Here is a 27,795-nt window from a genome sequence, read left to right as displayed (position 1 = left end):
GAAAGATGCTTTGATTGATTGATTAATTAATCAACTGGATGCATTGATTGATTGGTTATTAACTCCCCGCAGCTCCGGCCCAGGTGGAGTCCCCCGCCGCCGCGGCCGGGACGGCTTTCGAGCCGGCGTCAAACTTCCAGAGAGGGACGGCTGCTCGGGAGGCAAGAGGCGCGCCGGCTGCGATCCCTTTTGCTCGCCCTCCTCCCGCCGCCGCCGCCGCCGCCGATGCCGTATTTCCAGCGGCAATCAATGCGCTCGCACGAGCGGGGGAGCCGGCCAGCCCTGCGGGGGGGAACGAGAGGAGCGCACATCGGACGCAGAAACCGCGCTTTTAAGTGCAGAGTGATAAATGGACTTCCCGAACACGTGTCTTTATACACTGCCTGCCTGCCTGTCTTTATCCTGGACAATTCATCTTCCTTCCTTCTTCTCCAGAGTTTTCTCACTCACTCACGCTTTCTCTCTCTCTCTCTGGCCCCGGTTCGGTCTCACCTCTTGCAGGGAGACCGATCCCAATCCTCGGCATACGTGTTTGGTGAATCCTTGGGGCATTACACCCGAGCATGAAGCGTACACCTCTGGCGCTCGTGTGCCAGCTGCCGTGTGAAGCCAGGCCAGCAGGGCAAGCCGCCTATACGCGATTAATCGACCCCTTTGGCTTTGCTGAATGGCCCCAATCCACGTGAACCCCTAGAAGCGCCAGGCCTCCGTTCTCAGAAACCCCGGGAAGGGTCGTGTGAACTCACGTCTTTACTCCCCTCTATGCCCCCCAGTGCCCAGATTTTCCACCTCCTCTTAGAAAAATATCAGCGAGTGCTACTAGAATTGCCTGTCCAAGCTGGTTTACCCGGGAGTAAACCCCATGGCGTTTATACCCGGAGGCACATGCCTAACCTTACATTCTTAAAATGCCTACGCGTCGGCAGGATCGTGTCCCATACGCCTCACCCTTACTCCCGGGGGTTTACTATTCCTGTCTGGGTCGCCAAATTCCCATATTCGTCCCCCCCCCTATACAGAGAGATTCCCAAGTGACAGATGTGCGTCTGGAACGGCAGAAGGAAATGCACGTCTAAAAACAAACATAAATAAAGCGCCTAGGTGCTTGCACAGCTCCTTGGCAGCCTCCTGCTCTCCCGAAGTGCCTTGGCCCGAAGAGCCACGGTCGGTCGTGTGAAGGCACATCGCTTTGTGTTTGGGGGCCCCAAACAAAAGGGACGAAACTCTTCCGCCCTCCGTTGTTCTCCTTAGACAGGCCTTTAAAATATATATGTGTGTAGTATTATTATTTTATTTTGGCTCTTTCTACAAGCTAAACAAACTGGCAGGTGTCTTCAAGATTTGGCTGGGTGGGGCGGGGGTGTCTTTGGCCTCTTAAAAAAAGAAGGCGAGAGAATCCCTTTCTTCCAGCCAGGTGAAATGGCCATAGGGGAGAGGGGGGACACACAGAAGAAGCCCCCCCCTCTGCGGAAAGGACCCTCTGCGTGGTTAGACGTCTCCCCTGATCCCCTAGAATCTTTCTTTATACTAAACAGGCCTGTCGGCTGCTCGGATCAAACAATTTAATTAGTGGTCTTCCTTGCACAGGGGAAGGGGTGGGCGGGGGTGGAAGAGGTAAGGCTCTGTGTGTGTGTGAGTGTGGGATCTGCCCCGCATTTATTGCACCTCGCAGGACTACAGGCAGCCACCGTCGCGCAAGTTTTGTGGTTGAAAGAGCACCTATGCGCTCATTGAGAGGCGCTGATCCGCGAAGCCGGCGAGGACAAGGGAAAAAATCGATTGGCCGGACCGTCTCTGTCCGTCCCTTTCACACCCACCCACCCCTTTCTCCAAGACAAAGCCCCCCCCCCCACGCTCCTTGGAAGGACTGCGCCGAGGGGAGAGAGGAGAATCTCCCGGGCTTCCCTGGGTATTGCTTGCTTGGGAGGGGCGAGGGGGGTCATCTTTGTTTTATAAACGCGCGCGTGTGTGTGTGTGTGAGGGTGCGGACATATATATATTTATGAGCCGGCTTCCTGCTTTGTTCAGGAGGGGGGCACTCCTCAGAACGCGGGCTGTCCAGGGGAAGAGACGGCCAACGTGGGTCAAAATAGCCCCTCACCTCTGACCCCTTCCAGAGCCGAGCCTGGACAGTCCTCAAAACTTCAGTCAAACTTTGGAAAGCACACGCACGCGCGGGGAGGGCAGAGGGAGTTTACACCGGGCTCGGAGACTGAAATAATTTGTAGCCCGCTGAATTTCCACACACACCCCTGCCTCCCAGCGCGAGCCCTCCCCACAAACGCCCCCCCCTCTTCCCCACCGGAGCGCTCCTCTGGTCTCCCAGCTGGACCACGGGAGACGCTGGGAGTGGGGTGCGAGGCAATCATAATCTCAGGTTGGACGGCCTGGGTGGGGGGGAAAGGACGACCGGCCGCCGAGTCTCCCCTTCCCGCGACCCCCACCCCAAAAAGAGCTCTTCCCGGCAGGGGGGCACGTCTGTAGGACAGGGAGGGAGTCCATATGAATCTTAAAGAGAGCTGGGCCCAAGCCACACTGGCCGGGTCATGCACTTCTTCCAACGTGCTTTCGCAGCGCGGGAGAGAAACGTGTAAAGCGCCTTAAAAGTGAAGGATCCACAGTGTGGTCTCAATCGTGTCTGCGCCGCCAGGACCCCCAATAGCTGGTCTGGATGCTTCGGGTACATGTATTCCTTCGCGGGGAGGAGAGAGGGGGCCGGATCCAAACGTTCAGCATTATTAAGCATTGTGTTTTTCCCCACATACACACACACACTCTCACACCCATGCTCTGTGGTCTTCGACACCCTGCAGAGCCAAGCCAGAGTCCTTTCGGAGGTCTTGGCCTGTCAAGAAGTCCCCCTTTTCCCCCCTCCCCTTCCCTCCCCCCCTCCCCTTCCCTTGATCAATACCGGGCCTGGTTCGCCTCCCTCTGCTGCAGAAAGTATTTAGACCTGCTTTTCGAGTTCGCCAGCATTGTCTGAGGTGGGTGAAACCCATTGGTAAAATTCATTAGACCCTGTAAACATGCAATTAGCTCTCCTGTGGGGGGCTGGAGCTAATTCCCTCTTTTAAGACCAGAGGAGGGAAACTTTGCGCCAAAAAGAGGGGGGAAGAGGGAAGCGATGAACCTTTTAATCACCTGTAACATTTCTTGCCAGTACAAATATCCCAGCCTTATGGGGGGGGGGGTGCTTACCCCGCCCAGATCGGGACATTAAAAAAAAACATTTAAAAAAACTTATTTTAAAAACTGGGAGAGAGGAGGGGGGAGAGAAAAGGGATTAGCAGTTGTGGATTTTTTTAAAGGAAAAATAATTACCCCACATCCCAGTAAGAAGCCCCTCTAAGGAGGGCAGGCGGAATAGGTTTCCAAGGAGAGACGACGCTGGCGGTCGCCCCTCCCCAAAGACTTCCCCCCCCCCCCCCGCCCCCCAAAAGTCCTACAAAGTAATACACATGGGACGCCAGTTTTGTTATTGTGGGTCGTCTTGCACTGAAATTCACACTCCTATGAAGGATGGGGCAGGGGTCACTTTGACTTCGATTTGGGGGGGGCGGTGCTCTAGTAGAGGGGGGGAATGAAATAAAAAGTAAGAGGGACAGTCCGGAAGTCTTGACCTTGGCTCAGGTTGCTCAGCCCCCCCCCCCTCTTTTGGGTTTTCTGCTCAGTACTAAACTATTATTTCCTTCAATTGGACCCCAATCTTTGATTCTCTGCTGCGCCCCCCCTTTTCCTCCACTGCCTGGCAAAACCAGACACCCCCCCACACACACACACACACACACACAGTCCGGTCTGGCTTTATCCCTTTCAGCTTGGATAGCGTCTGTTGTAGAATGTGAATTAATTTGAGGGCCGGTCGTCTTTCCCTCCCCCCCTTCCCCCCCCCCAAGTCGGGGAGGGGAGATGGCATGAGCGAGCGTGCCTTTCCCAAAGCCCCAAAACAAGGTGTAGCCTTCTAAGGAATGAGAAGAGAGGCAGAAAAGACGCAGCGCCTACCTTCCCAGTTGGGTGGGGCTTCTTCCCTCCCCCCCCCTTTCCTTAAAGGCGAGTCCTGCATTATCCCACTACTGTGGGGGAAAATTCTCCCCCCCCCCCCCAGCAGTTTAAACTTAAGTGTGCATATAGACGATTTTTTTCGCGGGGGAATCACCATTATTTGGGGGATCCCCCCCCTTAAGGCTTAATGCAAATTTCTTTCTAGATTGAGAAAGATCTTTTCCTTCCCCCTCTCCCCGCAGCTCCCCCCCCCCCCAGACAGTAACCTCCTCTCGCTCGCTCGCTCTCTCTAAAATCAGTTTGCACAATCGCTTAGATAAACACCAGGAAAATACGTTTTCATTGCCTAAGGGGGGGGGGGTTCTTTTGGCCAACCACAAATTTCTTTTTCTTAAAAAAAGAACGCTCCTTGCCTGACGGCTGCCTAACTAAAGAAGAAGATGCAAGCGATCTGGGATCTTGAACAAGGCAAATATTCTTTGGGTATGTTTGAATGCTCGTTTTGAATTTCTGTCTTTTTCTCACCTCTCCCTCCCTCCCTCCCTCTCTCTCTGGTTTGTGATTATGCGGGTCTCCGTCTTCTCTCTTTCTCTTCTCTCCTCCTTTTCAAAAGGATAACGCCGAAGTCTTAGACTGTAACTTGGAAGGTGGTCCCCGCAGTGAAATTCAGGGAACTTTTCCGAAGTCAATGCTCTTTGCGGATCGGGGGGGGGGGGGGATGGGGTGTAGGCGGTGTGGAGGGGGGGGGATACTCAGCTTTCTAAGGTTATGTGGGGAGGGCGAGAGAAGGGAAGGGAAGGGAAGGGAAGGGGGGGGACCTCTGCGCGGACTCTGGATTCTTTCTCTGCGAACCCGGTCGTCGCGGTTTGCTTTCCCAATCCGGTTCAATTTTGTTATTTGGGGGAGGGGGGGGGTTCTCTTGCTGCGTCCGAATCAATCGCAAAGGTCGCCTTGGGGTAAAAGCAAGGGTTTGGGAGGAGGGGGGGGCACGGAGGTTACGATGAAACTCCCAGGATTTTGAGCCACGTGCGGGCTTCATTTAGTTCCTAATTTAATGTTGTTATTTTTTTTTTACTGAAACAGCCTGACTTTCGCGTGCCTCCCCCAACCCCAACCCCAACCCCGAATTTCTGATGGGTGGGAAAGTCAAGGTACTCACCGTGGCGAAGTCCGGGAGGTGGGGGGAGAGAAGAGAGATCGTCTGTCAATCCAGGATGGCGGCTCAAAGTTCTGTCGCTTGTAATTGCGGGGGGGGGGGGGGGGAGAAGAGCCATCATCGGAGGCCACTTTTAAAAATCCGCTTCAAAGACCCCGGCGTGGGATGGGGGGGCTGAGAAAAGACCCTCACGCCTCTCCCTCTAAAGCAAGAGGGGGAAATCCCCCCCCCAAAAAAAAAACGTCTCTCTTCTCAACCCCCCCCCTTCTTTAGAGAAAGGGGGGGCGTTTTCGGCAGCAAAGCCCGGTGGTTTTGTAAAGTCCTCCGCTAAACCGGGACCGTCTTATTAATTGGCAATCCGTAGGAATTGGAAAGGGGGGGGAGGTAGAGAAGTTTGTTGACGGGGGTTCTCCCCCCCTCTTCCCCCCCCTCTCCCCCCCCCTCTCCTCTCCCTCTCGCCTTGCCTACGTGTGCCCCCCGCGCTCCTTTCCCTTTAAGAGCTGAGATTCTTTGAAAGAGAAATTTGTAGGGACTGGTGTAGGACTTTACGCTAGGGGGCAGACGGATACTGTACTTCTGGCATCTCCTAGCAGGTTCTCCCCCCCCCCCCCCCCGCTTCCCCCTCCCCCTCCCTCCCTCCCCCCCCTCTCTATCTCGTAGCATATGTTCTAATTTAGCACTGTAAATTTTTCAGAGGCCCCCGACTCTGACAGCCCCCGGTGGTTTTCAAAGTACCACAAGCCAGTGGTTAAAAATTACATTGACTTGAAAGTTCAGAGATATATACAATGAAGGACCACTTTCGCCCCAGTCATAGCTCTTGGGACGGAGGTGAGCGAGAGAGAATAACACGGGGGGGCGGGAGAGAAAGAGGGGATTCGTCGTGGCGCTTCTTCCGCCCAACCCCCACCCCAGACTTACTCGACCCTAACTGGACTTCAAAGGGAGAACCGAGGGTTTGAAGCTCCCTTTTGGAAAGCAAACAGATAAATATGTTTTTGTAATTATATATGTGCCAGCACGCCGTGGTAGGCAAAGGGGGTCGTCTAAAGCAAACCAGTTTTCTCATTTATTAAAAAATAATAATCAAACTTCTAGGATGATTTCAGTTATTTTTCGCAGCCCAAATCGCTTCCACCCTGCCCTCAAAAGGGAAAAGCTGGCGGTTTTGGGGTTGGGGTTGTTGCTGTTGTTTATGCTTTATTTTAAAAAATGGATCTTATTCCCCAAACGGACATCATAAATCTGGGCTTTTGAAGCCATATAAACAAGATTCCTTTAAAAAAAAATGACAGTTACTGATGAACCGGGTGGACAACCTTTTTCTCACCCGGGATCTCATCTTCTCTCTCCCTTCTCTGCGTGGTGTGTCCCAACACACAAACGCAGCACCCACTTTTCTGCTAAATTTTCTCCCTCTCTGGTATACACAACGCACGATGGTTATTACTTGTAATATTTGGACGCGGGGCTTCGGGGTTTGGGAGGATGAGAAATCTGCTCCAGCGCTCATGGGCAGAAATCTTGCATTTTTTTCCTCCTTTTCTTTTCCCTTTCTTTTTCTTTTATTTCTTTGGGGGGGGGGGCATTCAGGAAATCTATAAATGTACAGAAAATCTGAGAAGGGGCGGGGGACGCTTGCTTTTAAGAAAGCTCCTCTTTTTTTCGGTGGTCTTTTTGTGGGGGCCGAAAGGAGTGGGCAAAACAGGTCCCCTGCTGCGGATGGGCTCTTTGGTGGATTTCCTCGGAATAAGGTTTAAAAAGGGTGAGGGGGATTTTGCTTAGACTATTTGCGGTCACGGCCGAGTCTACCAGGGCTCTATCCACCCTCAACTGCATGGGAGCCCCGGTGTGTTTGGGAAAGGTCTTTGGGGTCCCCCTGGGCGTTCCTATAGGTCTCTGCCCTGCCAAGGGGCATCTTTGATGGCTGACTTTGGGGGGGGGGGGAGGTGAGCCCTGATCAATAGAACATGTCGCCGCTCCCTTTGAAATTGACCAGATGAATCCGAGGGCCGGGCCCTTTATGGTGACCACGTTCCGCTCTTTCGCTGGACCTGTGCATTTCGCCCGAGGCATTTTCACCTGTACCGTGGCGGGGCGGGGTGTGGGGGAAGAGGGAGAAGGTCCTGTGTGTGTGTGTGTGTGTGTGCATGGCAACATGACGGGCATTTGTGTGTGGCAGAGAGGAGGGGAAAGTGATACCTTTGGAATCTCTGTCCATCCAGCTGCATTTGGACTCTTGCTAGTTGTTCTCTGTCTCTCTGCAAATATATTTCTGTTATGCCCTGTAAGGTCGGCCAGCTTTGCCCCAGAGAGCAAGAAAGACCTTTAGACTTTCTTTCCCCCCTCTTTAACCAGGAGCAGGACTTGAACTGAAAACTCGTTTCTTTCTTTCTTTCTTTCTTTCTTTCTTTCTTTCTTTCTTTCTTTCTTTCTTTCTTTCTTTCTTTCTTTCTTTCTTTCTTTCTTTCTTTCTTTCTTTCTTTCTTTCTTTCTTTCTTTCTTTCTTTCTTTCTTATCTCTATTATTCACCCATCCTTCCTGTTAAAAGAAATATGCCTTCTTAAGGGGGGTGCTGGGAAAGACCTCTGGATTTTCCCCTTTCAAGATGCCAGAAGACAGTAAATATGGGTATGCGTTTTCCACCGCTGCATTTGATTAAACCTCTCCCCGGTGCTTTCTCTCTGCTCCGAAGCATCTGGGTTAGATGCGTCGCCAGTTGTGAAGGTGTACAGGCAGCTAGGCGTTGTGTGTGTGTGTTTGTGTGTGTGAGAGTGCCTGTGTGTGAAGCAGGAAGTTCCTCGCATAGGAGAGTCTCCAAGAAACAATGAAGTGGATGTACGCGCCTCTTGTCGGAGGCCACATCCTCTGATGTCTCTCTCTGTCTTCCCTACATTGATAGATGTCTATCTAATGTGTGTGTCAGCCAGTCTTCGCAGGGCCGGGACTTTTAAATCGAGACACGGGACTCTTTTCCATTTCAAAACACACACACACACACCCCTTAAAGCCTCTTTCCCAAACACACCCGCACGTCCATATGTATATGCTCAATATTAGGATATATACGAAGCAGGACTCAGATCTGTCTGAGACTGGAAAATCTCATTCTTAGAGGTTTAGGGAGGTTTCTTAGGGCTGGGACGGGGGGGGGGGGTCAGGAACTGTTCAACATATATTTTTTTAACTACTGTCGGTCGTCGGCCAAGGAAAAGTTAAACCCACCTACCTGTAGGACTGTCATCCGAACTGGGCACCGTTTGGGGTGTATTGAGTGCCAAGGTAGCAGGCCGGTGTAAAGGACTGACTCGGGTCCCCTCCTTAAGGCCAAGCACGTCGTGTCTCCCCGTCCAAGCGCTCCTCGGACGAAGCAGCCTTCCGCCGGCCCACCAGCGAGTCAGGACACCCCCAGCACCCAGCACCCCCCACCCCCACCAGGTCCAGCGGCCGAAAGAGGGCAGGGCTGGTCCCTACCCTTTCAGCAGGAGAAGGACGCGAGGAGGGGGTGGGGGGTCTCCCGGCAGAGAGTTCAGACAGGCGGCTGCCTCACAAAGACCCCTCCAGCGAGCATCCCCCAGTCCTGTGTGTGTGAGTGCGTGCGTGCCCTACAACTTAAATGCAGCACCCAGTTATTATTATTTTTTTTAAAGGAGGTCAAGCCCACAAGTCAGAGCCCTCCTAATAAATATTGCTAAAACCAGGACCCCCCCTCCCCAACCGGGGGGATGCAAAACACGCGTCTCACTTCGGGTCGCTCCGAGTTCCCAAGCTGGGTTCAAGCGATCGGGGGGGAGGGAAGCAGGAGAGGGAAGGCAGAAGAGCCGCAGAGGGTGGGGGAGAGAGAGAGAGAGAGAGCGGCAGTGAGAATGGACTCGCTTTAGGACCGGGCGGGCATCCCTCCGCTCCAGCCATGCCAGCCGTAGTACAAGGCTGAACTGCCCAATAAGGGGCGAGGGGAGGTCCGGGCGCTTTTGACCAGTCAAAGGCAGCCTCTTGCCTTATAAGGCGAGCGGTCGCCATGGCAACGTGCGCTAAGTTGCAGCCGTCGTGTCAAAGTTCACTATATAGAGAGCTCGGCGAGCGGCGCGCGGAGAAAGCGCCCGACACTCTCCCCGGGCCCGCTCCTATCAATCGCATTCACGCCGCTGCCCCCCCCCCCCGCCCGTCCGCTCCTTAGCATATTTGATCACTGGGATTCTCTGGTCTCTCTGCTTTTTTCCCCCTCGCCTCCCTCCCCTTTCTCTCCCTTCTTTCTCGCCTTTTTTAAAATAATTTTGCTCCCCTCCCCTCAACCCCCCTTTTATTTTATTTTGCAAAAAAAAAAAAAAAGAATTTATCCCTCTTCTTATTTTGCAATCCCCACCCCCGCCCGCCCCGACTTTCGCCTGCATGCAAAATCCAGCTTCTGATCTTTATTATTAATTTTTTTTTGGTTGGGCTCCCCCCACCCCTCCTCCTCCTCTTCTTCCTCCTCCCCCTCCTCCATCCCTTTTATCATTCTTCCCGGCCGGGGTGGGTGGGGGGGGGGCTTCTGAGCTCGGGGAGAGTTTCTCGCTATCTCCGGCGCTGCTCTTTCTCTCCCTCCTCCCTCCCTACCCCCCCCCCAGCCCGCCAGTCCTCCCTCCCGCCCGCCCTCCCCCCAGCCGCCCCCCTCCTCCCAGCGCCGCCACCGCCCCCCCTCCCCTCCCCTCCCCTCGCCTCTCTCCTCCTCCTCCCCTTCTCGCCCCATGTGTTGTGCGAGGAGGCAGCTAAGCTAAAGAGACCCACTTGCGAAAGACACGGCAGCGGCATAAGGCACGGGCGAGCGGCGGCGGCAGCAGCAGGAGGAGCAGCAGCAGCAAGCGCCATCCCGGAGCACACGAGCACAGCCGCCCCGCCGCCGCCGCCAGCCAGCCAGCCAGCCGGAGGAGCCGCGAGAGGAGAGAGGCGGAGGGCAGAAGCGAAGCGGAGCGAGCCCGGGAAGAAGAAGGAGGAGGAGGAGGAGAGGAGGAGGAGGAGAGAAAGGGAAGCGGAGCGAGCGAGCGCCGGAGGAAGACTTCCGATTGTGTGCGTGTGTCTGTGTGTGTGTGTGTGTGGCTCGGCTCCCCCCACGCGGCCGGCCCTCCTTCCTCTCCGGTTGATGTTTCTTCAGCTTTGCCAAACTCCCAGCCCGGCATCCAAGCTCCGCCGCCGCCGCCGCCGCCGCCGGGGCGATTCCCGCTGGGCGGCCGGGATCTTCGGGGGCTCGCCCGCCGCCCGCTCGCCTCTCTCGGCCGGCCGATGGCGTTCCTGAATGGCTGACTGCGGGCTCCTCCGGATCCGGCCCCCCGCCGCCCGCCGCTCTTCCTGCCAGCGCCCAGAGAGGGAGGGCGGGGGAGACCCTCGCCCACAAGCGCCGCTCGCTCGCTCTCCCCCCGCCGCCCCTTTTTGAGCCGCCCCCCCTTCGGGGGAGACTTCCCCCCCCCCTTTTGCAAGCGGACAATCGCCTCCAGCGCCTTCCTCAACTCCCTCCCGCGACCCCCTTCTCTCTTTCTTTCTTTCTTCTTCCTTTCTTCCTTTCTCTTTCTCTCTCTCTCTCTCTCTTCCCCCACCCCACCCCCTTTCTCGGTCCACTTTTTTTTTTTTTTTTGGAGGGGGGGACGACGACGCGCGGCGGCCCTGCGTTCTTGCAAGAAGCAAAAAGAGCGACCTGTATATTTTTGTTCCCAATTATTATTCTTTTTTTAAAAAAAAAACAACAACCACCAACCCACCCAAACCAGCTCTAAAAAAAAAACCCCACGCGAATCGCGCCGCGCCGTCCGCGACCTGCATGAATTGAGAAGAAAGGGACGGAGCCCCGGCGCCCTCCCGAAGCCAGGCCCGCTCGGTCAAGGTGAACTTTTCCGTCGAAGGTGGACGGGACGCCCGGCGCTCGTCAAGGTCGCCCAGCGGAGCCGCCGCGCAGCCAGAGCCACGGGGGGGCGAGCGATTTGGTCAAGGGGGCCTTTAGATATGGCAATGGTAGTCGGCGCCTGGCGAGATCCGCAGGACGATGCCGCCGGCCTGCAGGGGACGCAGCCCTCCCAGGCCCCTCCGGTGCCGGGCCCGCCGACGGGAGCCCCCCACACCCCGCAGACGCCGGGCCAAGGGGGTCCGCCGGCCACCCCCGCCCAGCCCAACCCGGGCAGCCAGCAGAGCCAGGGCGACAAGGCGCAGCAGCAGCAGCACATCGAGTGCGTGGTGTGCGGGGACAAGTCGAGCGGCAAGCACTACGGGCAGTTCACGTGTGAAGGCTGCAAGAGCTTCTTCAAGCGCAGCGTCCGCAGGAACCTCAGCTACACGTGCCGGGCCAACCGGAACTGCCCCATCGACCAGCACCACCGCAACCAGTGCCAATACTGCCGGCTCAAGAAATGCCTCAAAGTGGGCATGAGGCGGGAAGGTATTGGAATTTCATTTGCTTTCCACCCGGTAGGGAGCGGCGGGAGGGGGGGTGGTGGAGGGGACTCCTCCGGCTTCGGCGCGCCCGCGGATGCGTGTGTGAACAGCGCGGGGATGGGAAGCAGGCTCGCCCTCTGTTTTCTATTTATTTGGGGAGAGGAGCCCTGGAAAAAACACAGCTCTCTCGGGTATTTTTATGGTCGCTCTTTTGCAATGCCTTGGAGGAAGAGGAAGAGGAAGGGACGGGGAGGGGGTTGATGTCCCCTTTGGCAAACTGTGCAGGAGTTTAGGGAGACTTTGGCGGCGGCGGCGAGGGGGGGGGGGAGAGCAGAAGTGAAACAGGAGGGAGGGAGGGGGGGCGGTCCGGGCCCGATGTGGCCTCCTTGGGGCGCCGGCTTCGCTGCTCCCTCGAGCCGAGCCGTTTCTCCCATCCCACCCCCTTGGCACTGTACTTCGGGGGTGGGGGAGGTCAAAAGGGGAGCCAGAAGACATTCCGCCTCCAACGGCTCCGGGTCGTCCCCGGAGCCGGCTCAACGTGCGATTCCTCCGGTGACCCTTTAGCCATTTGCAGGACAGATTTCCTCCCTTTCTCTCTCTCTGTCTCCCCCCCCCCCCCCCCGTAGTTCTTCTTTTAATCAGAACCTTTGCAATTGGCCCCCGATTTGCCCCTCGGCCGGTCCTGCCTCCTTCCCTCCCTCCCTCCCGGCTGGGGTTTGGGATTCCGGCCGCCTTTCCCCCTCAAGGCCGAGAGGGAGAGAGCCGCGGCCGGCCGAGCCCTTCCCGTGCTTCGAAGCAGCGGCCGACCCCCCCCCCCTCTCCGCCCGGTTCTTTCTTGTTCTTTTCCATCCCCCTCCTCCTCCTGCGCTGCTTGGTGTTTGCAGCCGGGGCTGCCGGGGCGAGAGAGCCCCCCCTAGCCAAGAAAGCAGGATTCCGAGGGGGACCCGGGAAAAGGGGGCTGGGGGGTCTGAGGCCAAAATGGAGCTTCGCGAGGCGGCAGCTTGAGTCGTGGGAAGGCGGCTGGCGGCCGCGTCCTAATGGCGCTTCCCTCCTCGCCCGCCTCCTGCCTTCCCTCCTCCCGGCCTCCGCTCTCCGGCCTGGGCTGTCCTTTCAGGGGGGCTCCCTTCTCTTTGGGGACCCCTCCGGCCCCTCTTTGGTGCCAGATCAAGGGCTTCTCGCCTTCCTCCCCCCCTTCTCCGCCTCCCTTTCATTTTCTCGCTCTTGTCACCGGGTAAATTTATGAAGCCGACCAGAGGCCCACTTTCCCAGGAAACGGCCGAGGCCGGGGGCTTTCGGGGGGCTTCTGCCCCTCCCCGCCGCCCTGACGGCGCAGATGAAACCCCAGAGCCACCCCGAATGCAAATTGTAGATCCACATGCGTTTGCGAGAGGCGTGTAGGAGGCATTTCCAGCCCCCCCCCCTTCCCCTCTTCCAGGGCCTTTATTCCTCGCTCGTTTGAAAAATAGCAAAAGCCAGACCTAAGAAAGCCATTCTGATTTGCTGGGCGGGGGGAAGGAAGCATTGGGGGGAGATCAAGGGGGTCGCTTCATACACCCAGATCCCCCCCCCCAAGAAAAGAAAGGGGATATTGGAGGAAAATAAGAGACCGAGGGAGAAGATTTTCCCCGAGGCTGAGATTGTTGTTGTGCCGAGAGGTTGACGGAGGGTCTTCGCGAGAGCCGGCCGCTGCGTTTCCCCGGCTGCCTCTGTCAAGGGGAGGGGGCCACACAGGAGCCCCCCCTCCACCCCACCCCCTCCTTGACCCTCCGAGGCTCTTGCATTTCCCTCCCCGCCGCCGTCTGGATTCGACCTCTCCGGCGGTTCGCGATTCGATTCACAACAGAGACTAGGCCGGCCCTTGTGCCTGTTGGCCGGGGACGGGGTGGGGGAAGCCGGAGAAAGGGGCCCCTGGCACTTGCCTGCCCCCTTCGCCGACCTCTGGGGTGGTCCCCCCTGAACCCTCTGCCCCCCTCCCCCCACTGTCCCCTCTCCCCACCCCCGTGGGCCCCTCTCGTCCTTGCGGGCCTTGGCAATGCAGGTATTAACTGCTGCAGTTTCTTCTTTATTCACGGCAGCCGTCCAGAGGGGTCGGATGCCGCCCACACAGCCGACGCACGGCCAGTTCGCCTTAACCAACGGGGACCCCCTGAACTGCCACTCGTACCTCTCCGGATATATCTCCCTCTTGCTGCGGGCCGAGCCGTACCCGACCTCGCGCTTCGGCAGCCAGTGCATGCAGCCGAACAACATCATGGGCATCGAGAACATTTGCGAGCTGGCCGCCCGCATGCTCTTCAGCGCCGTCGAGTGGGCCCGGAATATCCCCTTTTTCCCCGACCTCCAGATCACAGACCAGGTGGCCTTGCTGCGGCTCACCTGGAGCGAGTTGTTCGTCCTCAACGCCGCCCAGTGCTCCATGCCCCTCCACGTCGCCCCGCTCCTGGCCGCCGCCGGCCTGCACGCCTCGCCCATGTCCGCCGACCGCGTCGTCGCCTTTATGGACCACATACGGATCTTCCAGGAGCAGGTCGAGAAGCTCAAGGCCTTACACGTGGACTCCGCCGAGTACAGCTGCTTGAAAGCGATCGTCCTCTTCACCTCAGGTAAGGCCGACCCAGCTGGCCAGGTGGGCTGGGACAGGGGGGACTTGGGGGACAGACGGGGACAACTCTTGCACCCCCAGTGGAAAAGAACTTGGGAACTTTTTTGGGAGGGGGCCAGGCGTCCACAGGGCCCAAACCGGCCTGTGTTTCTTGGACATGTCCCTCCCTTCTTCGGGGCCTTGTTGTGGGGGGAGACTTGGGTAGTAGCTCTAGACCTCCCTAGTTGGAAAAAAGGGGGAGGAAGCGGACCTGGGGGAGGGAGGAAGAGCTTGGGGCAAAGCTGATGACCCTTGAGAGAACCTTCTTGAAACAGGCCTGCACGTCTCCTTTCCTGAGCCATCCCCGGGTCTTGCGCCGAGAGAGAAAGAAAGAAAGAGGCAATGCTAGACCATGAATATCCCAAATAGAACCACCTCTCTGTGTTTTTGCGATTGAAGAGCCAAGCAGGAGAGAGTGAGCTGAGGTTCGGGATTTTTTTTTTAAAGTCTGCTTTAAATAACAGTGCAAATGGAGTCCAAATCAAGAGCTCTTAGAAGTGCTCAGAGAAAGGGCAGAATATGTATATATTGTCAGGCAGAAAGGATCTAAAATGAAAGGATGCCCTCTGGGTTCTCCTGTTATCCAATGGTTTGGGGTTGAACAGGCAAAATAGTGACTAGGGGTCCAATGAGGGGGGGATGGGGGATCCAAATCTGCCCGTCCATTCTCTGCGGGTTTGGCCGGGTCCGAGTTTCCCAACCCTATTGCCGCGAGGATGGCCTTCGCCATCAATAATAAAGTTCCAGGGAGGACAAATTTGGGAGTCCCCCCATCACCTTTTTAAAAAAAAGCCATGCCAGGAGAAGAGGGGGGGGGGCTTTAAACAATGAAAAGTGTCAAGGCAAAAGAAAGAGAGAGAAAGAGAGAGGGAGATTTCTCTGCCAACTTTCTGCTGCATATAAATAGCACTCCAGTTATAAAACAATACTGGAATGTATGATGAAATCTAATTAGACCCGGTTCAAGCCAGGTGAATAATACATCCGATACATTCACGCTGGAGGCCAATCCTTCCAGGCGCGCATTGCTCCCCTCCGCTTTTTAAAAAACGATCATTCCCCCAGCCACCCCCCACCAACGTGTCCAGTTGACACTAAATGACCATAGACACATAAGCTTGTTTTGTGAGTCTAGGGATGGGGGCAGGAGGCCAGCCGAGCTTCCTGGGAGCAGGCACGAGCATTTCGAGCCAGAGGTTTTTAAATATATGAAAAATAGAGATCTAGCTGTAATTTTAGGACTCACTGATACCAGGAAACGAGTCGAGGTGGGGGAAGGAAGAGACTTACAATTCAGGCCTTGTTGTGTTAAAGGAGGTTTGGGGAAATCAAACCGTTTTCTGGACTTTGTCCAAAATTTAGGTCGCGACCCAACTTCCCTTTTTATATTATTGCTGCTTTCTACCGTGACACCCTCTTCCACCCCCCCACCTAAATTACTTGGCCTCAAGAGGTGATCGATTAGACAGAACACAATACCAGAATTGCACAGTTAGACGCTGGAAAAGGGAAAGTGCCTCCCCAAAATACCCCCCTATGCCCCTTGTCTTTTTTTGTTGGGGGGGGTGTCTTTCTCGACTTTTGCTAGGTCTCGGAGGTTTCCTTCGCCAAAGGATTATTATTATTATTATTATTATTATTATTATTATTATTATTATTATTATTATTATTATTATTATTATTATTATTATTATTATTATTATTATTATTATTATTGCGGCGGCGGCTGACGTTATAAAAGCAGCCTCGCGAATGGGGAATTCTCCTCTGCTGTTCCTTTAAAGTGTCGAATTTATGATCCTTTGCAAAAGGTGGCTCTCTATGTAAATGGCCTTCCTCGCCTAGATAAAGCGCTCTGTTATCTGATCTGGTGGGGTTATAAAAGGCGAGGCAGGCCTGGCGATCGGCCTCTCCGGCGCCCGGATCGCACGTGCGTGGCCAACACAGAATATTTACTGGGGAGATGGATGCGGGGAGCGCCAGTGCCCATGTATCCCGGGGCCTTTCAAAGCAGGCCGTTTGCTCCTGCAGCTGGGGGGGGGGGGGAGGTCAGGTCAAAACCTGAGCCAAAGGAGTTTCTGATCAAACGGACCCTCCTTGCATTTTGGCCTTGTCGGGAGGTAGGTAAAATAAAATATAAAATAAAATAAAATAAAACACACGTAAGCACATGTATCTAAGACAGATATTTTTAAAAATGTGGCTCAAGGTAAACTAAGCTCCCTTTTTGTCTCTTCTTCTTTTCTGTTTCTTCTGGGTGCTTTTCAACAAAATAAATGTTTGTGTGATGGGGAACGAAGGGGGGGGGAGAAGAAAGAAGACCGAGAGAGAGAGGAGAGGGGGAGACCCAGAGAGAAGCTGCCCTAATGAAGAGAGAGATCAGAGTTTGCTTGACTGGCTTTGAATAGGCTAAACTGACAAGATGAGTTTTAAAGAACCACTTACATCACTTTCAAAAACTGAGAGAGAAACTGCGGCTGTCTCCTTTAGGAGGAATCGCTTCTTGGGTGCGCCGCCTCATTATCCGAAGCTCGGCATGTGTGTGGCTTTCTTTCTTTCTTTCTTTCTTTCTTTCTTTCTTTCTTTCTTTCTTTCTTTCTTTCTTTCTTTCTTTCTTTCTTTCTTTCTTTCTTTCTTTCTTTCTTTCTTTCTTTCTTTCTTTCTTTCTCGTCTGGATGTGTGTCTTGGGGGTGGGGGGAGATGAGGCTTTTCCTGCCCTCTTCTCAGCCCCCAAGGCGAGGTGTCTTCCCCCCTCCCAAGTATCCCAAATGCAAGAGAGACCTCTCCAAAAGCTCTTAAAAAAAAACAAACAACCATCCGGACAGGCTTAGGAACTGAAGGCAAAAATCAGAGCAGAGAGTGATTCCCCCACCCACCTCCCAGCACGTGCTGAACTTTCTCCCGTGGATCTCTTTTTAAAGAAGGCGTGGCAGGATCCCACGCGTGTTTACTCGAAAGTAAGTGCAACGGCGCTAGACCAGGCCAGCTCTTTTCCCCCCACCCAGCACCAAGGAATGCCTGTCCCCTTCCTGGTGGCTGGATACAGCCCTGTAGGAAGTCCAGATCATTGGGAGTAAGATGCATCGCACAGAGGGACTAGGGCTGAAAAGGCCGAAGGCAGGGCGAGACAGGAACGCGATCCACAGCCGTATTATGCAGGTGTAAAACCAAGGATGACAGAGGGCTTCACGGGGGTGCTTCTAGTAAAGAAGTCCCCTGGATTTCTGAGGGAGATGTGTACGGTGTGCGCCTTCTGTTTTGGTCATCTGGGCCCATAACCTTTTGTCATTTTCAGGGTGGAGGGGAGAAGCGTAATTGGTATTAAACTGACGATGGTCCTCCCCCACCCTCCACCCCCTGTTTCTCTTTTGCCCTGTCTTCCAGATGCGTGTGGTCTCTCTGACGTAGCCCACGTCGAAAGTTTACAGGAGAAATCTCAGTGCGCGCTGGAGGAGTACGTTAGAAGCCAATACCCTAACCAGCCCACCCGCTTCGGGAAACTCTTGCTACGCCTTCCGTCTCTCCGCACCGTCTCTTCTTCAGTAATAGAGCAGTTATTTTTCGTCCGTTTGGTAGGTAAAACCCCGATAGAAACCCTTATCAGAGATATGTTACTGTCTGGAAGCAGTTTTAACTGGCCTTATATGGCCATCCAATAAATATATATATATAAGAATATATAAATATATTGGTGGAGAGAGGAAAGGAAAGGGGGGGAACCACAAATCAGAAAAAAGAAATTGGGAGGGGGGAAATACTGGGAATGGATTCAGAGGATTTGCGAATGACTTTTGGGGGTCTGGCGGTTGCCTGGAGGTCCAGCTCAGAAAAGGATGTTTCATTCAAGGAAGAGACTAATTTGAATGGACTGTGAATTTTCAAACAAACAAACAAAAAAAGACTTGTGAAGTGAACTTTTTACAGAATGCATTGGAGAAAAACAAACAAACAAACAAAACACCCCCACCACCCGTCTTTCAGAAGTTACTTACCTATCTAGCTTTCTCTCTCTCTCTCTCTCTTTTTTTTCTTTTTGGGTTGTTGACACACAAACACACACACACACACACACACACACACACAAAAGGGAAAAAAGGAGGAAAAAAAGGTCTCTTTTGCAATCTGTTGAGGGGAGCTGTAAAACTTTGAAACACACTCTCTTGACAAAAGTGCTTTTCAGGGAAATCTGGAGAAAATTAACAAAAGGGGGAATGAAGTCTTTCTCACTTCCCACTCCCCCAAATATTATTTGTCATTTGTTGTCTGTTCTATCTATGGCTCCCTCACTCCCTGGTTTCAAACCAGTTTATCCTGTGGTTCTATAATAATTTTGATATAATCTTGGCTTTTTTTTTAATGTGTATCCTTAAAAAATATATATATATATACGTTCTGAAAGAATTAAAACTGTATTGGAAAGGTTGTTGGGGAGATATTAAGGACACAACATTAAAAGACCACAGCCCAAAACCACTAGGGAAATGCAAAATAAATCAAAACGCACTTAAAAACTGGTCAAGAACTTCTAGCTCTAAGCAACCATAGTTATAGAAACTCAAAAGAGCCACATCTTTCTCTCCCCCCCCCCAATATTTACACTTCCCTCCACTCCTTGACCAGTTTTTTTTATATATATAAATATTTTAAACCAGAGTGGGGAGAAAATACGGATTTCTCAGAGGGAGACGGAATTGTGTCTAAGACACAACATAGATTTGATGAAAACACACACCACCACACGTACACACACCAGAGAGAATCATTACAGTGGTTTTTTGTTTTTTTTTTTGGTTCTTTTTTTTTTTGGGTAATTTGAATGAAATTGGGTTTGACTTAGTTGTTCTGACTTGTTAACGGAGTTCCTCTATCTGTTTGTATATTTGCAAGCCCTTTGTATGATAATACCTGTTGATATTTTCCCTTTTTTAAAGAAAAAAAAAGAAAAAAAAACCATCGAATTCAGCATGACAAAAAAAATCGAAAAAAAAAAGACCTTCCTACTGTTGGCACTTATAGATAATGTGTTTGATTCAGTATCTTAGAGTTTACGGTTTTTGTGTTTTAAAAGAAAAAAAAGCTGAAGGGTTTTTTTTTTTTTAATTTTAAGTGCAACATTTCTGTATACTGTAAAAGTTATAATAACTGAAAAAAAAAAACCTGTTTGGTCAAGTCTTTGTGTGTTATATTCCAAGGAAAAAAAATGAAAGTATTCAGAAATTAAAATATTATTTGATATCTGAAAACTTGTATGGCTCTCCTAAATGGTCGGGTAGCAGGGAGACAACCCACCCTTCTTTCCTTAAGCGTTTTTGGTCCTTAATTAAATAGATGCTGGATGGTCAGAAGGCGAAGGTGACAGGTCTTTAAATGCCCCTGTCCCCCCCCCCCCCGCCCCCCTAGCCGGTGGTCCAGCCCTTTGGTTCCTGGCCCAGATGGTGGTTTTAGGAGATTGCCTGCTCAATCCTAAGTAAGTTGACTCACAAGTAAATGTGGCGGAGGAGTGAAGGGACCCAGCACTGCAGGCCGAGATGAAGCCCGTTGGTCACCTCTTCCCCTCTAGTTAAATTAAAATAAATTGGCAAGGGGGGAGAGTTTCAAAGAAGATGCCCTGATATTTATTTATTTATTTTTTCCTTGTGTGCTAGGTGGAGGACAGGGAAGGGGGAGTGACAATGGGTCAGGATCCACAGGGCTAGCATGATAGGGAGGAATCTCCAGAACCAACCACCCTGGCAAGGTGGGTTTTCTTGCCGTTATTTTAGGCTGCAGATGGAAATTCTGAGATGGGCCGGGCCGGGCCGGAGCAGGTTCAAATGATGGCAGGTCAGAGAGACAGAGAGAGGGATAGCAAGTATTAGAATACAAACACCCGCCTTATTATTACTCGTATGGATTTTAGTAGGATCTTTAGTTGAACATCACTCAAGTGAGGCCTACAGACTTGAGTCAAGGATCTGCATGCCCAAGGTTTTGCATTTCTAAGGCCTGAGTCTGGGATTTGGATTTCCCCTCCCCCCCAAAAAAAGAAAAAACTTTTGGTAGTCCCTAAAAGGACACTAAAACAAAGCAAGTACCACCCCCCCCCCAAAAAAAAAACATGCACACTTAAATGTGATCTAGTTCCGAAATGCGCCAATTGTCCGCCTGTTGTTTGTGCCGGGGATCTACCTAGCAAGCCCAGGTTTGGGGTAGCGACCCCCTGGGTAAGGTTCTAGCCCTCATTGTCATTCGCCCCAGCAGCCCCCTGCCAACTTGCAAGGCTGGGGCCGATGGGCCAAGACCATGTGGTTGGGCTGTCCGCGGGGGCTTTTGTATGGAATTGTAAGATTGTAAATTTGGTTGGTGGAGATGGTCGCCCATGGGTCTTGAGGTCTTTCCATGCCCCTGCAGGGGGGCGGCTGGAGGTGGAGAGCATGACCTGGGGAGGGGGGAGTTGTCTCCTTTTGCCCACTATCGGTTTGGGAGATGCGGAAGAGCCTTGTCTTCGGGCTGCAAGGCTTGGTTCTGGGGAAACGGGCCTGGTAGCATTGGGCAAAGCATTGATCATGGCCCGATCCATCCGAAGGGAGGGTTGTGGTAGTTCTGAGATTGTGGATCGTGATTGTGGGGACTGGTGTATTCCGGTTTGAGGGTACTTGTTTGTCTCAAGGCGTTATGTGGGGGATGCGGCCATGTTTGCCCCCTTCTGTTTTTTTTGGAAACCCAACTGAGGCTGCTGGTGGAAAAGAGACAGTGGATGTCCAAAAGGGTCCTCCCCCCCCCCCCGCCCTCCTCCCAGGTCTATGGATTGAGAGGCTGTTTCTCGGTGGCTCTTGAGCTAGGCGTAAGTTTATGGCATTTGTTAGGGGAGTTTTTCTTTTCATGCTGATGTGGAAAGAAGGGGCCTCCCCCCCCCCCAGGAATTGATCTGGACAAAGGGAAGTCAGCCGGAGGGGGGGAGTTCAAAGTGAAATTGACAAGGTGCGCCTTTTATTTTTTTTGAAATTGACAAGGCCGGTAAAAAAACAAAGGGCAGCCCTCCCCTCCTTTTTGAGAAAGGCTACTGAATATGTCCGTGAGTCTTCTTTCTTTTTTCTTATAAATCCGCAACCCCCCCCCACACACACACAGACACACACACAAGAGAGAGGGAGAGGCTGGGATCTAGGGCTCAGCCACAATTTTATTCTGCTTATACTGCTGAGGCCAGCTCCCATCCCACCCCCACTCTGCCTTCCTTAACTCCCCCCTTTCATTTCCCCTACCCCATAGCAGTTTACTTCGCTACCTGGGACAAGCCGGGGAAGGGGAGCGGGGGTCCTATTGCTACAGTGGAAACAAGAGGGTGGGGAGTGACCGAGAGACAGCGTGTTTGCAGAGAAAACACAGCCAGCGTCTTGCCAACCCGAGGCCGATGCCCCCCTTCTGTTTTGTTGTTGTTTGAAGTTGGAAAAGCAAAATCGCCTGGACACCCCTTCCCTGACGCCGGCTACCCGGTCCCCCCCCCCACGCCCCTTGCAGAAGGGAGGCCGTGGCTGGTCTCTCCGTGGTGTAGATCCGTGCGCTACGGGGCATGGGGGGCGGCGGTGTAGGGGGCTGGCGAGAGAGAAAGAAAGAGATGAAGCGTGTGAAACTATCGCCTTGAAGCCGGGTTTGTCCGATTAATTCATTCAATATGGCGTCTCCCAGAAGGGCATTGCAGGCAGAGAGAGAGAGAGAGAGAGAGAGAGAGAGAGAAACCAGAGGGGGAAAATGTTGCATTGAAGACTGGGATTTTTCCCTCCTCCTCTTTAAGGGCATATAAGGCCAGCTAATAATAATAATAATAATAATAATAATAATAATAATAATAATAATAATAATAATAATAATAATAATAATAATAATAATAGCAGCGGCCTCTAAGGGAGAGTTCTGGGCTGTCCCCACCCCCTGCCCCCATCAAATCCGGACAGGTCGAGCTGTCGCTTGTCCTTTGAAGCCAGGCTCTTTGTTGGGCTGGGGCCGTTTTCACACGAGACAGACGCCTTCCCACTCCTTTCGGGCTGCCAGCGAGCCGCTTCCTCGTCGTGGACATCCTTGTTCCTTCCCGCCGGGCCTGAAGCAACTTCTGCTAAGGCCCTTCCATCTTTGACGTCAAATGCCAGTCTTAAAATTTGGACGGGTGAACAGGCGAGCGGTCTGTCCCAGTGCATTTTGTCCGGGTGGTGGCAGGCCCCTGGGAGTCGGAGCGGGTGTCTCTGTGTGTGTTTGTGGGGAGGGGGGACCGAGATGGATTTGTGGAAAACCTGCAGGCTCAGGCTGGGCTTTCAGGCGCTCGCTTCCATTTCGTGGGAGAAGGGACTTAAAAGAGATTTCGTATGATGAGTCCGGGCGGGAGGTGTCAGCGGGGAGCGGACAGGAGTGAGTAAAGACGTCCTTATTGCCGGGGGAGGGGTCTGGAGAGGATCTCCCCTAGCAGTTGAGACACACTCCCGACTCTCGGTTACCTGAACTGGGAGGGGAGAGGGGAGAAAGTACCCCCCTAAAAAAATAAAAGAAAGAGAAACACCAGAAACAAAACTCGCTTCAAGTCAGGAAGGAAAAGGGAACAGGTCAGGGGTATTTATGCGACACGTTGGTGCAAAAATTAGTGTGAAAGGGTCGGGTGGGGGTGACGGGGTGGGGACAGGTCCCTCAAGAAAAAGTACTCGACCACAGAGACGGCAGCATATGGGATGAGACCCCTCCCCCAGAAAAAAAATCAATAGAGAATTCGAAAATCATTATTAACATTGCATTTAAAACCTGAATCGGGCCCTGCGCTTGTGGCCATCTCTGGGTAAAAGGCGAAAATGGCCTTCCAGGGTGGATGGAAATTGGGATGGGGGGCGTTACAAAGAACTGCCGGTGATTCTTCTGTTCTCTGCCCCCCCCCAACCTCCCCCTCAATTTTCTCTTTTATCTATCAGCCTCCCTGCCGAGGGGATGTCTAGTTAATGGTAAATTTTCACCTCAATCTAATGATGCAGCCATTTTAAAGCGATTAGTCCTAGGAGCCGGTTTGTAACAGATGACTACCTTTCTCTCGCTCGCTCTCTCTCGCCTCCCCCCCCCTCCCCAAAGTTGGACGCTTCCTTTCAGGTTGGGGAAAGGGGGGATACTGGGATCCCAAACACCTTTGAGCCGATGCGCTCTGGGAGGGATTACTCAAGAGTAAGCCGTGAGTCCTTTGGGCTCCCTTCCGGATTGACTATTCCAAGGAAGGAAGGAAGGAAGGAAGGAAGGAAGGAAGGAAGGAAGGAAGGAAGGAAGGAAGGAAGGAAGGAAGGAAGGAAGGAAGGAAGGAATTCTTCTCCTAAGATGTTACTGTGAAAAGGCAGGGAATTTTCTTGCAAATCAGAGGAATTACGTGCATGCGGTGAGGTGGGTGCGGGTGAATATTTCGCTGTCCACTCCGAAAGTAACTTTGCAGGGGGGGGGGTTAAATCGAGGTGAACTGAGGTCTCCTGAATAAGCCGGCTTCGCGGGTGGTGTGAATAACTCCCTCCTTAATAAAGTGTGTGTGGGTGGAGGAGGGGGGAAGGGACTTCAGGAAAGTCTGGGGAGGGGGGGGAGAAACTCGGTTCAGCCCCTCCCCCCCCCCCGGCCGCCATCCTCCCAGCCTAGCAAAAGGCCCGGGGACCAGGCGCAGCCTCTCAGATCTTCCCCTAATCCAAACCAGATTTCTTCCATTGTTCGACACCGGAGCTGGGGCCTGAAGAGTTATAAATCGCATTGCCCTTTTGATAACGCGCGGGTGTAATCAGTTAGCGCGTCGGCCGGGCCCAATTGTAAAACTGCCTCTTGTAATATGTCAGCGGAGCCATTAAAACCCATACCTAGAGAGAGAGAGAGAGAGAGATTCTCAACGCGTCCTTCCTCTCCGCCTCTTCCCTGAAGGCTTCGCTCAAAGGTTTAGGGTGTGGGGCATTTCCAGCCGCCGGCAGAGTTCCCTTTCCCGGGGGTCTCCCCTTCATCCTCGCCACAATCACGATCCATACACGTGTGAACGGCCAGGACGCCGGAAGGGAAAGCGGGACCCACCGCGAAAGGTGACCGTCGCTTCCCCCTTGAGCTGAGCTCCGTGGGGTTTGCTCCGGAGTGAATGCGAGGCGGCTCCGGTTCAGAAAGCCTGGGAGGGCGCGGGAGGAGATCAAACAGGCTTCGGATGAGGGAGCGTCACTCCGGATTGTCTCTGTGAAGGAGACCGAGAGCGCGAGAGAGCTGGTCTTGGGGTGCGCCGACCTGGGGCGCGGGTATTTGCGCCCACAGAACTGCCGCCTCCCCCCTCTTCTTTTCCATTTTGGGCTATTTTAAGAGTTCCAAGGTCAGGGGAGAGAGCGCTGGGGTGAAATTGCAGAGGGGTCTGTTTGCCCCCCAAAATGGGCTTCTCACTCCCCAACCAACCACCCCGGGTTTGCCTTCTTCTGCCGACACGCGTCTGGAGAAGAAGGGAAAGCGATTAGCTCCTCTTTGCAAGCTGAAGGCATCGCTCTTTGCTTTTCCCCGACCGGGGACTCATTCAGCCTTCCCCGCCGAGAGCTCTCTTTGCTCTTCTGTCCCCAAGACCCCAATGGCGGTCCAGGTTAGCTCCAATTTGCCTCAAACGCCGCGCTGGGCTTGATTTCGGTTGACAGACTTGAGTGTGCGGGGAGGAACTCCCCTGCCCTTCTGGTCTTTTATTAGGCTCGGGAAAACGAACTAATGAGCTTTCCTCGTAGTCCGAGGGTCTCTCCGATTTTTTGGAAAATTTCATTCCCACCCTCCCCTTCTGAGGACGTTGGAGATATGGGGGCGGTGAAGCCGGACTGGCCTGGAGGCATCTGACCATGGAGACCTCCCGAGAGGAGGCTGGTCTTTCTAGACGCTTCAAGGTCGTAGGGAGAGCGTCTTGGTCTCCTCAGAGAGGAGTGCCCTCTGAAGCGCAGGGTCCAGCACCCAGTCCCTGAAGGTCTTGGGGCTGTCACTTGTAAGCCCCACACTTGAATGAGTCTCCCCCGACTTGCGATTAAGCTTTGGGCAGGAGATTCGAGAGGCAAGCTGGTCAGCCCTTTGAAGCCCGTGGGGTTTACTTCTGAGTAAGGCTCGGGTTGCTTGCTCAGGCCCCAGCTAGCGCTGAGATTTTGGAAAGGACTGTCCCTTCTCTCAGGAGGAGAGGAGAGAGGAATAGATCAGAGACCTTTCCCTTCCGGGCCTTTTGTAACTCAAGAGAGAGGTGGTCGGGAAGCAGCTAGAAAGTTGGGGATTTTGGCCCCCAAATAGAAACATGCCCCCAAGCCACAGGATTTACAACGGGCTTCATCCCTCCTCTCTGGAAGGCTTCATCCCTCCTCTCCCAATCGGTTCGCCAATTTCTGTAATAAATCGTGACTATATATTTTTAGAAGAAGAAAAAAATATATATATATGGTCACTCTTCATTGGTTCCTTGAAGTTGCCTTTGAAGCGAGCCCTTTTTTGAAGGGGGAGGCAGTCCTTGGGGGACCCTCCTCTGGAAACAGGGGTATCTCAGCTTGATACAAATTTGCTTCGGTCTCGGGAGGATTTTTCCCGAGGAGGAGGCGGAAGTTTAAGAGTTCAAAGCTTACCAAGGGAAACTGGGGAGGGGGGTGTTGCTGGATCCCATCTAAACCTCCCATCTCGGCCTCCCATCACAAGAAATGGGATATAACAACAACCACACCCGTGGTGACAAGTTCATATTAGAATATAGTAGATGCACAGATAGACTTCGGTTTCTTTGTCTGGAATGGGCACATTATTTGGGGGGAATTATGCACAGCCTTCCGGAGGGGCATGCGGGGAACAGAATGCAAGGCGGAAGTTTTCACAGCCCCCCTCCCCCCCAAAAAACTTTGTCTCTTCCTTCTTTTTGGAAACCTTTCCGCCTCTCTCTGTTCTTCTGCCTCCTCCGGCAAATCGACACAAACTGGTGTCTCTTAGACGCTGCCTGTAATCAGATGTAGTCCCCCCCCTCCCAGCCAAGCATTTAATAAATGTCTATTAAGCGCTCCGAACGCAAGGTAAATTTACTGCCTCTTCGTTTCCAAAGCGGTATTAATGATAGATTTATCAACACGGACTGGCTTGCAGCGCTGCAAAGCGAGAGGGGAAAAAGCACTCGATACAAATGCCATAATTTATACGGTGCGCACAAAAAGAGACGGGCTTGGGTGGGTGGGAGCGGGGTGGGTGGGAGAGAGATTTCTCTGGCAAGGTGTAAGCCGAATTGAACCGGCCCTGGCCTTTGTGCACAGAGGTGGGGAGCAATGACCCATCCCCCCTGGCCAAAGTTGAGAAGGATCTGATTGCTGGATCCCCCCTCCTCCCCTTTCCTTCTCCTTTCCTTTTCCTTTCCAGGGGGCGGATTAAGTGACCCCAGGAAGCCAAGCAGTTCGGATCCCGACTGGGTCCAGCCGGATACCCCCCCCCCTTATGGCTGCATACCTGGAAAGGTTGAGAAAGGGAGGGGAGGGGTCAGGAAGAAGGGTTAGGGGCACCACCCGCCAGACCCAATTCGGCAGAAGTTAAACCGGGACCAAGCGCCCTGAAGGACTGCGATCCCTCCCCTTGCCAGTGCGGTCCTTTTTAAAAAGCCCTGGCCCCAGCAGCAATGGACTTTATGTATACTCGTTCTGCACACCTTGGATAATGCACTTGGAATGTGCTTTTGCGTCTGGATTTGCCCGTGCAGAAATAGGAAAACCAGCTTCTAAAGCACTTTATCCAAAGTGGGCAGGGGCGAGTTCCTCATCTCCCTGGGGTCTTTTCCTAAGTCGACCAGCTGAGCCGGGTTGGTAGGCACCAACCTTTTATTCCTCAGCCAGGACCATCGATTTCGGAGTCACTCTTGTGTTCATGGCAAGCCCGGGTTGCATCCGAGGTCGGCCTTCACCGGACCTAGACAGAGCTCTGTTGTGTGTTTTTGGGGGCTGGGGGAGGGAAAGAACATGGAAAAAGACGCTGTTCTTTTCTGCAATTCAGGGCTCATGAATCCATCCGAGGAGGAATTCTCCAAAGGACGCTCCTTACAGGTTCTTCTCCTCGACTGGACTTTATTTGCAGGTTCGGCGACGGGGAAACGGATTTCTTAGGCCTTTAGCCGTCTCCCTTTGCTTTCCACAAACTTTATTCTTCTTTTTTCCTGAACTGCCGGCTCTCCGAAGAGGCCCACGGACGTTTCTCCCGCTTTGCTCTGAGCCCCCCTGGAACAATGTCTGGATTTTGAAGGGTGGGGGGAGCTGTACCTATTTGCACTGGACACCATGTATATATATATATGACTTTGTATTTTATTTATTTCTCTCCCACCAGCATCTGTAGGGATTTTAAAAAACCCTCCCCCAGCAATTTCATAGAGATGTCTGCTGTAGGGCCGTGTCAGTGATCTGTGTTCCTTTGAAATAAAGGGCTTTTAAAAGGACTTCTGGCTCCCGGCTTGGTCTTCTCTTTCGAAACGTTAGAAAATTGTGCCATCTACCCGCTATTCTAAGTACTGTCGCTCCCGAAGACCTCCGGAGACCTCCGAGTCGCTCGGCCCCCGTGCAGCCGTGTCAAGGGGCTGGGCGGACAGGAGGGAGGGAGGGAGGAAAAGAAC

General features: G+C 53.2%; 1 protein-coding gene and 1 long non-coding RNA gene across 11 annotated transcripts in view; one reads left to right on the top strand and one right to left on the bottom strand.

The window, feature by feature from the left end:
* Nucleotides 1–9,257, bottom strand: part of LOC143827649 (uncharacterized) — an 89,874-nt gene extending 80,617 nt beyond the window's left edge. For 2 of the 8 annotated variants that reach the window (XR_013227372.1, XR_013227373.1), the window contains exon 1: nt 5,162–5,739. This is a non-coding gene — a long non-coding RNA (uncharacterized LOC143827649). Of the gene's footprint in view, nt 1–5,161; nt 5,740–8,387 lie in introns of those variants that run through there. The other 6 variants (XR_013227377.1, XR_013227378.1, XR_013227375.1 and 3 more) reach the window with 5 other exon arrangements.
* On the top strand, nt 3,967–18,155 carry NR2F2 (nuclear receptor subfamily 2 group F member 2). 3 transcript variants are annotated; one of them, XM_077317372.1, is made up of 3 exons: nt 3,967–4,485; nt 13,633–14,160; nt 17,583–18,155. In XM_077317372.1, exons 1-3 carry the CDS (start codon nt 4,443–4,445, stop codon nt 17,855–17,857), a joined length of 846 nt encoding a protein of 281 aa, XP_077173487.1. In that variant the 5' UTR covers nt 3,967–4,442; the 3' UTR covers nt 17,858–18,155. The 3 variants fall into 3 exon arrangements, with proteins under 3 accessions (XP_077173487.1, XP_077173484.1, XP_077173486.1); XM_077317369.1 differs by lacking the exon at nt 3,967–4,485 and adding an exon at nt 9,865–11,561 and having other exon boundaries at nt 13,612–14,160; XM_077317371.1 differs by lacking the exon at nt 3,967–4,485 and adding an exon at nt 9,869–11,561.
* The last annotated feature ends 9,640 nt before the right edge of the window (nt 18,156–27,795 follow it).

This window comes from Paroedura picta, chromosome 18, assembly GCF_049243985.1.
Source record: "Paroedura picta isolate Pp20150507F chromosome 18, Ppicta_v3.0, whole genome shotgun sequence".
NCBI classification, from domain to species: Eukaryota; Metazoa; Chordata; class Lepidosauria; order Squamata; family Gekkonidae; genus Paroedura; species Paroedura picta.
Note: the sequence above shows the minus strand (reverse complement) of the source record. Positions and strands in the feature narration are given on the sequence as shown.